The sequence below is a fragment of the Mercurialis annua genome, linkage group LG5 (genome assembly GCF_937616625.2).
Source record: "Mercurialis annua linkage group LG5, ddMerAnnu1.2, whole genome shotgun sequence".
In the NCBI taxonomy this organism is placed as follows: Eukaryota; Viridiplantae; Streptophyta; class Magnoliopsida; order Malpighiales; family Euphorbiaceae; genus Mercurialis; species Mercurialis annua.
In genome coordinates, this window is record NC_065574.1 from 7,091,050 (window position 1) to 7,099,291 (window position 8,242).

At 33.0% G+C, this 8,242-nt stretch overlaps 2 protein-coding genes and 4 non-coding genes across 6 annotated transcripts; 2 read left to right on the top strand and 4 right to left on the bottom strand.

Moving 5' to 3' along the window:
- The first annotated feature begins 263 nt into the window (after window positions 1-263).
- On the top strand, window positions 264-1,767 carry LOC126681380 (dehydrogenase/reductase SDR family member FEY-like). Its single transcript, XM_050376920.1, has 2 exons — window positions 264-1,378; window positions 1,620-1,767. Exons 1-2 carry the CDS (start codon window positions 264-266, stop codon window positions 1,765-1,767), a joined length of 1,263 nt encoding a protein of 420 aa, XP_050232877.1.
- Window positions 1,768-2,131: 364 nt separating this feature from the next.
- Window positions 2,132-2,236, bottom strand: LOC126685250 (small nucleolar RNA snoR97). The gene has a single exon (XR_007643361.1). It is a non-coding gene; the product is annotated as a small nucleolar RNA snoR97 (small nucleolar RNA).
- Window positions 2,237-2,365: 129 nt separating this feature from the next.
- On the bottom strand, window positions 2,366-2,479 carry LOC126685245 (small nucleolar RNA Z278). Its single transcript, XR_007643356.1, has one exon. It is a non-coding gene; the product is annotated as a small nucleolar RNA Z278 (small nucleolar RNA).
- An 88-nt stretch (window positions 2,480-2,567) lies between these two features.
- Window positions 2,568-2,656, bottom strand: LOC126685241 (small nucleolar RNA Z223). The gene has a single exon (XR_007643352.1). It is a non-coding gene; the product is annotated as a small nucleolar RNA Z223 (small nucleolar RNA).
- Window positions 2,657-2,850: 194 nt separating this feature from the next.
- LOC126685267 (small nucleolar RNA snoR134) lies at window positions 2,851-3,002 on the bottom strand. The gene has a single exon (XR_007643377.1). It is a non-coding gene; the product is annotated as a small nucleolar RNA snoR134 (small nucleolar RNA).
- A 2,970-nt stretch (window positions 3,003-5,972) lies between these two features.
- LOC126683487 (CBL-interacting serine/threonine-protein kinase 25-like) lies at window positions 5,973-7,881 on the top strand. Its single transcript, XM_050379398.2, has one exon. The coding sequence runs from the start codon at window positions 6,331-6,333 to the stop codon at window positions 7,621-7,623; it is 1,293 nt and encodes a 430-aa protein (XP_050235355.1). The 5' UTR covers window positions 5,973-6,330; the 3' UTR covers window positions 7,624-7,881.
- Window positions 7,882-8,242: the final 361 nt, after the last annotated feature.

An 8,242-nucleotide genomic window follows, 5' to 3' on the forward strand; every position in this document is an offset into this window, starting at 1 on the left:
ATTTTAGTTCTTATTTCTTGTTTCACATTCAAACTTATCAAACCGTAACTTAAATTTTCCAAGAAATGAGGAGACTACATCTGCCAATCTGTTACTTGTTTATTGAATTCATTTATTAACTCACCTTTTTGTGACTTCGTAATTCATAATCAAATTGCAAAAAACTCGGCGGATTGAATTTTACGATAAATATTTAGCTAAGTCGGACAAAAACTATATATAAAGATCGAGGATTCGGAATTATTAGAATCAAGTTGCAAATTATGAATTCGCTATTGGTCGGAAAGATGACGAAAAGACGGCCATGGTGGTTGGAAAGCTTTAAAGGATGGTCTTACGTCGCGTACGAAATGTTATTTCAGAAAATGTGTACATGGCATCTGAAGAATCCGTTGCCATTGCCTTGTCTGAAAAACATTAATAGTATTGTAACTGGTTGTACTAGCGGAATTGGACTTGAAATCGCCAAGCAATTAGCCTTTTCAGGAGCACATGTAGTTATGGCTGTCAGGAATATTTCTTCAGCCTACGAATTAGTTCAGAATTGGCACGACGAATTGCAGGAGGAATGGTATGGTACATCGACACTAAGTATCGAAGTATTGGAGCTGAATCTTCTCTCTCTGAACTCGGTTATTCATTTCGCGAAGAAATGGAATTCGAATTCGAAACCTTTGAATATTCTCGTCAATAATGCGGGTATTTTCTCCTTGGGAGAGGCTCAGAAATTTTCCAAAGATGGATTCGAAACGCATATGCAGGTTAACCATTTTGCGCCTGCATTGCTTTCGATTTTGCTATTACCATCTATGATATCTAATGGATCATCTCTGAGGAGGATTATCAACGTGAACTCGAGTTTGCATAAGATGGGATTTGTAAATATAGACGACATGAATTTCGTCCTGAATAAACCGAGATTCACTAGCACAAAGGCGTATTCAAATAGTAAACTTGCTCAAGTTATGTTTAGCGGTATCCTGCAGAGACACTTGACGTTCCAATCGGGTGTTAGCGTTGTATGCGTTTCGCCCGGAAGTGTACGGACCAATGTGACAAGGGGTCTTCCTGAAATAATAAAACTTGCTCACAATTGTATACCTTATTTTCCATTTAGTCCTCGGCAAGGTGCGAGAAGCGCGCTTTTTGCAGCTACGGATACAAAAATTCCGCAATACTGCAAGCAATTGAAGATTAAAGAGCCGCCATTCGGCGTTTATATTTCATTGAAATGTAATCTGGTAAGGCCTTCAAGAAAAGCTAGAAATTTATTTGTTGCTAATGCAGTGTGGAAGAGAACATTGGATATGATTGGCCTTCCTCTTGATGTTGTGGAAAGGATTCTAAAAGGGGAAAAAGTTATGTCTTGCTTATACAAGTAATAAAATATGATCTATGTGAGGTTGGTACCTGAACTAATTTTACATGTATTTAAATTTTTTGGTCGTGTCATGTAATCTTGTTATAAGGATGGTTACCATTTTTCTGAATCTAGCCTTCTAAACATTCTCATGGATAGCCATCTTATTGAATAAAAGCTGATGTATTAATCATGATTTATAAAATATACTTAAATATAGTTTTATATTCCGAATGATACTGCAAGTGTTTACATTCAGAAATGTATCTGCATGTGTTCATATTCAAAATGAATCTTCAAGTGTTCTTATTCGGAATGAATCTGCAAGTGTTCATATTCGGAATGAATCTGCAAGTGTTCACATGCTGAATGAATCTGTCCTGTACCAGTTAAGAATGAATCTGTAAATGTTCATGTTCACAATGAATCTGCATTATGTGACCTAGAAATTGAATTGAATTTCTAGATAGTAAAATGTATTGAAGATTGAAAAAAAAATAAGGAACTGAATTTTATCATTTCTCATTTACAATTTACATCATTTGATTAAGAACAGAGAAAGCAATTACAATGTCATTTCATTCCTTCTATCCTAATTTTCGGATCATTTGATGTCTAATCAATAATGAAAAAAGTATATTCTTCAAGGAAAATCCGCTTCCAAAAATCCATCACCACGAGCAATCTGAAGCATTCATAATCATACGTAAAACTAAGAAAAACAAAACCAGAATAAATCAAACAAACATGGTTCCAAAACAAATGGTTTGAGAATTAACTGCTGTTATTCAACTCCTAGCTCCTGAGCATGGGAGATGAAGCCTATGACAACACAAACTTTACGAGTTTTTTCAGACCATATTCCGATCACAAAGGTACGAGAAAATAGTTAAAACTCAAATTCAATGAACACTGATGCTAAAACATGAATAAACAGTTAATCTTATACAAAGACATTAAATGCAAACATTGCAAGTAATTAATCAAACAATCAACTAACACTTAGGCTCAGATAATCCAATAATTTCATGAACAATGCAGTGATCTCAAGTAGGTTCTTCCTGTAAACAGGAACTTAGTACCAACTACACCTCAAAACATGGATATCTCATCACCACCAAACTTGTTAGCCATTTCAGCAAAATAAATAGCAGAAATTATCTCACAATCTATCAAATTTAATGAACAAAAACATACTGAATCTACAAAAAGGCTCAGAGAGTCAACAGCTCTATCAATCAAGAATTTTCTGAAGCAGAACTGGCTAAAGCTGTGTATAGATCATCACAGCCAACTTAACAATTAGGACACCGTGAAACGGTGTTATTTTAAGGTTTCAATGTAAAAAATGAAGTTCCGTATCCAAAACGCAAGTGTCTTACTTACACGCTTCTAAAACGGGAAACGTTAATTGACCTAGCTTAACAAAGATGAACATATCAATACAAAAAAAAGTCAGTGAGGCAATTCAACAAACACTTAAAAGTATAAAATTTAGCAGTTGGTTTGACACAGATGAGCCATGGAGAGAAAGGTACAGAGGCTAAACTGCAACACTAAACGGCACAGTTTTAGCACGAGTTTTGGGGCTTTCAAAATCATTCAGAATTAACTTCAGAGAAGCCCGGGAGACTCTGTGCAGAGATTTATTTACACCAAGAACTAAAATTGATTGCTTAAAACATACAAAATTAACAATCTTTGTGACAATTTTGCTTATCTGTGAACTGTAACTCTGATTCTGGTTTATATAGAGAGAAATATTTTAGTTCTCTTAAAACCCTAATACTCTGGTTTTAGGCAATTTCGGATCAAATAATTAATGGGCCGGTTTCATGAATAACCCAAAACAATTTACAACTGATAGATAATGGCAAAAAGCCTCGCTCACAGTAGCCCACCTCAGTAATTTCCTCTTATGAAAAAGGAACTTGCTGTATATCGAGGTTGTGAACCCGATTCATAATTTTCGCTAACTTCTCGCTAACGATCAGATCTATTTTATATAGTACGGATATTTTATTCAATTAAAGTGTTTCGTTTCGGAAATTTTTCGGACACTTGATATTTCTGACATGAAACTTCATTCTCTACATAAGAAATCTTCAAATAACACCGTTTCGCCATATGTTTCGTTTTCCCATGTTCATATCATTTTCCATGTTACTTAGGCTATTTTTACTATAAAAAGAAGAAAGAAAAAATGTGGACCTATTGATAGTGAATGGGAAGTGAGGGATGCATCAACATTTGTAGTCCAACTATTATAGCCAATAGCAAGCATGCACCTAGCAATTTGGGGTTATTCCTAATAATTTTCTTATTTTTAATTCAATAGACTTATCCACTATTATAAAATCAATCAAATTAATCCAATACCCATTTACATTTTTTATTAGTTTAGACCGTTTGGTGATATAATATGAGAGAATTTTCAAGTGCAAACTTGTGTCCCATAATTAATTTGACCAATTAAAATTAAATTTTAAAAAACTCTAAAATAAATTTATATATCCAAATTTAAATAGAAATAAAATTCTTTCATTGATCTATAATTATAAATTATAAATTAATTTGATTTGAATTTTTTTTGGTATAAGAAAAAAGGCAAAGCCTAAATAAAATTATAGTTGAATAAACAAACTATAAAAACTCCGTAAAAATCATGAGAAATCCAAGGAATATACTATCCGGCATAGTATCAAAAGCAAAATTCCCTATCATATCTAGAGCTGTCTGAATATCAGGAGGAATCGGTTCAGAAGAACCAATCTCCATATCATCTCCTGTTGTAGGCAAACAAGCAGAGTTGTATGAATTGTTTGCAGAATCCTTCTGATACATGTTGTTGTACGTGACCGTTACGACGGAATGCTTAGTCCTATCCACATTGATTTGATTTTGATATAGCTAAATTTTAACCTAACTGATGGAAACCGAATTCTAGAATATATAATAAGCCGAGTCATATGGGATTTGCACGTCAAAGTGAACTCGGAGACTTGCCCAAGCAAGTTATAGGATTTCGTAGATCTTAGTAATCAAATCTAGCATGTCTAGCCAAAGATCTTGATTACGTGTACAATTCAAATACCATAAAAGGTTCTAAAAGATCTAGATCTCACAGATCTTTGAGATATTTTTCTATTTAGAAGTATGTTTCTATTTAGAAGTCTAATCCTATTTAAGAGTCCTCCTAAATAGGACTCTTCCTAAATAGGAATCTTTTTCCTATTTTGATTCACATACTGAATATAAATCACTTTTCTATTCCAACTCTATAATGTATCCTCCATACTTACTATAAAAGGACTAGAAGTTTGCCTACACACGCAGAATTACATGACGAGTTCCCTTAAACTTAATATAATACTGACTTAAGCATCAGAGTGCTCATCAGACAACTACTGTCCGGTCAACCATTTATCTTGTTTTGCAGGTCAATTACCATTGAGAAGGCTGACTCTATTAATTGATGTTATCTATGGAAAAAACTTGACAATTTCAATATTGAAGGAGATTTTCTGAACTCAAACAAATTTTATTAAAGGTTGATTTTCAAATGGAACTGACCCAAAAAAAACAACCAGCGAAAATTAGCAACTAAAAAAAAAAATTCTTTTGGAATGCAAAGGAGCAAAAAATAAGAAATAAAAGAATCATTATCAAAAATACATATGATAAACAATGTAAGTAGCAACCATCAAGGAAAAAGACAAAAAACAAAGATGTTGGGCATGAAAGAATCCCCCCTACCTACAATAACGTTAATGAAAAAGATTTCAGACGAAATAATGGGTTTATGTTTTGGTATTGAGTAATGAAATGCGGAGAGAATCTTAATAGATGAAGGAAGCGCGATAAATTTAATGCGCAAAAAATTCTATAAAAATCTCGAAAGAATAACTGTGGAAATAAAACGAATTACCATCCCACTCATGAGATTCGAAGGACTGCTCATCAAACCCCCGAGAACGATAACCCTAGACGTGAAAATTGGAAGAGAAAAGAAGGGTAAGGAAATGCCTACACTATTCAACATAGTGGACATTGATTTTTCTTACAATGTCATTTTGGGAAGACATGTTTCCCATGATTCGATGGCTGTCACCAGCGTAAAAGCAATCATGATGAAAATTCCAACTGACAAAAAAATCGTCACAACAAAAGAAGGCCGGAAGACAACCAAAAAAATGCTATGACCAATTAATAAAGGAATCTTTCGGACTGCCAATCGAAGAAATCCTAAATCATGACATTGAAAAGAAGTACTCTGAATCCAAAGACGAAATATATTTTATAATTAACGATTCAAATTTAATTCTATAAGAAATAGCTCATACGGTTGATTTTTTTATTAAAATTTAAAAAAGTTTAGAAGAGTTTAAAATAAGAATTATTTGTAAGAAAATAAATTTAAATTGAGAATAGAATATAATTTTCATAAATTATAAAATTGGTTGATCAAATTAGCATATAAATAATTTTTAAATATTTATTTTTTTATTTAGGTTAAAAATACAAATATATAAATCTTTTAATTATTATTATTTTTTAATTAAAATTGTTAATAATTCTATAATAAATCACTACCTGATATTTCTACACCTTGGTACATGCACCTCAACATCATAAATCATATCCACCAATCCCTACCAGACAAACCACTTCCTCCTCTCAATTTCCTACTTTTCCTCCTAGCCAAACACCAATTATTTTCCTGCACTTTCCCACGCTTTCTCCTTCTTCTCAATTAACCCCCTTAATTTTCTGTACTTTCTTTAATTTTCCAGGAAAATTCCTTTTCTTCAGTTCATCCATATAAACATTTTTTTCAACCAAAAAAAATGTTTCTTGGATCTTGCAGAATTTTCCTGGAAAATTCCTTTTCCTTGTCCTCATTCTCCTCCTCCTTCTTTGTTATATAAATTTAATAAAATAATCTTTAATTATTTTTTTCAGAAAGAATTATGAATAACAATGGAGCAAGACATATTCTTTTTGGGAAATATGAGATGGGGAGATTATTAGGTCAAGGTACCTTTGCAAAGGTGTATAAAGGGAGAAATCTTGCAACCCAAGAAAATGTTGCAATTAAAGTTGTGAATAAAGATCAAGTCAAGAAACAAGGTTTAATGGAGCAATTAAAGAGAGAAATTTCTGTTATGCATAATCTTGTCAAGCATCCAAATATTGTGGAGTTAAAAGAAGTTTTGGCTACAAAATTAAAAGTTTTCTTCATTATGGAATATGTAAAAGGTGGTGAATTATTTGCCAAGGTCAAGAAAGGAAAATTGAAAGAAGATATAGCAAGAAAGTATTTTCAACAATTGATTAGTGCTGTTGATTATTGCCATAGCCGCGGAGTTTCTCATCGCGATTTAAAGCCGGAGAATCTATTATTAGACGAGAATGGAGATTTAAAAGTTTCGGATTTCGGGTTATCGGCCTTGCCGGAGCAGAATTTGAATGATGGATTGTTGCATACTCAATGTGGGACCCCTGCTTATGTGGCTCCTGAAATCCTGAGGAAAAAAGGTTATGATGGTGCTAAAGCTGATATTTGGTCCTGTGGTGTTGTTCTGTTTGTTCTGCTTGCTGGGTATTTACCATTTCAGAATGAGAATTTAATGAAAATGTATTTGAAAATTTTCAAAGCGGATTACGAGATTCCGCCCTGGATTTCAAAGGATTCGAGAATTTTAATCTCCAAGCTCCTTGTTGTCGATCCTGAGAAGAGAATTTCAATTCCGAACATAATGGAAAACCGTTGGTTTCGGAAAGGTCGTCAGGAAAATAGTATTACAGAAGAGAGAAAATTGGTATCAGAAACTAAAAACAATAATCAGAATTCTCCACCATTCTACAATGCTTTTGAGTTCATTTCAGGAATGTCATCAGGATTTGATTTGTCAAGCTTATTCGAGACCAAGAAAAGATCAAGCTCTATGTTCACTTCAAAATCCCCTGCTCCTGAAATCCTGACGAAGTTGGAATCCGCAGCGAACGAGTTGAATTTGATTCGAGTAGCGAGTGACTCGGAATTTAAGGTGAAGTTGCAAAGGAAAGTACAAGGAAGAAAGGGGAAATTGGCTGTTATGGCGGAGGTTTACGAGGTGGCACCGCAGGTGGCGGTGGTTCAGTTTTCGAAGTCTGCCGGAGACAGCCTTGAGTACAGTAAGTTTTGTGAAGAGGGTTTTAAGCCTGCGCTCAAAGACATAGTTTGGAGTTGGCAAGGGGAAACTAATACATTCAATAATTAGATGATTAAGGAGAAATAAATTTAGATTAATTATTAGTTAATTAGTAGCAAAACTATAAAATTATATTGGCTAGGCTTGTTTGTTAATTATTTGGATTGGGATCCGAATCCTAATTATTATTTTTATGTTCTGTTGAGGTTATAGGCATTAGGTTGGGATGTTTTGTGTTGTTAATTCTTGATTTAGTATAAATGGGGGATTTATTAGGGAGAATTAGTTATTAGGGATTTCTTAAGTTAGTTTCATCTTGTTTTTCTGTTTTATTTTTCTATTTGGAAAAAAGTATTGGAAAAAAGTGAACTAATATTATTAATTTTAGGAACAATAATTTCTCTAATAGTGCTCGAATTCTTTCGTATCTACTAATTTAATGTTTGATTTAATTTTTAGGCACTTTAGTTATTACAAAAAAATTATGTCAATATAGTTATTTTAATTGATATATCATATAAAATTGAATCTCAACGCCCATTAATTGATTGTTTACTATATAAAATCGAGTTCTATTATCTCTCAATGTAGAGGTGATAGAGTAAAAGTAAATTGTAAATATAATAGATTAAATCACGATTTTGTATCATTAGCAATTCATGACGCTAAATCAGCCAAGAATATTTAC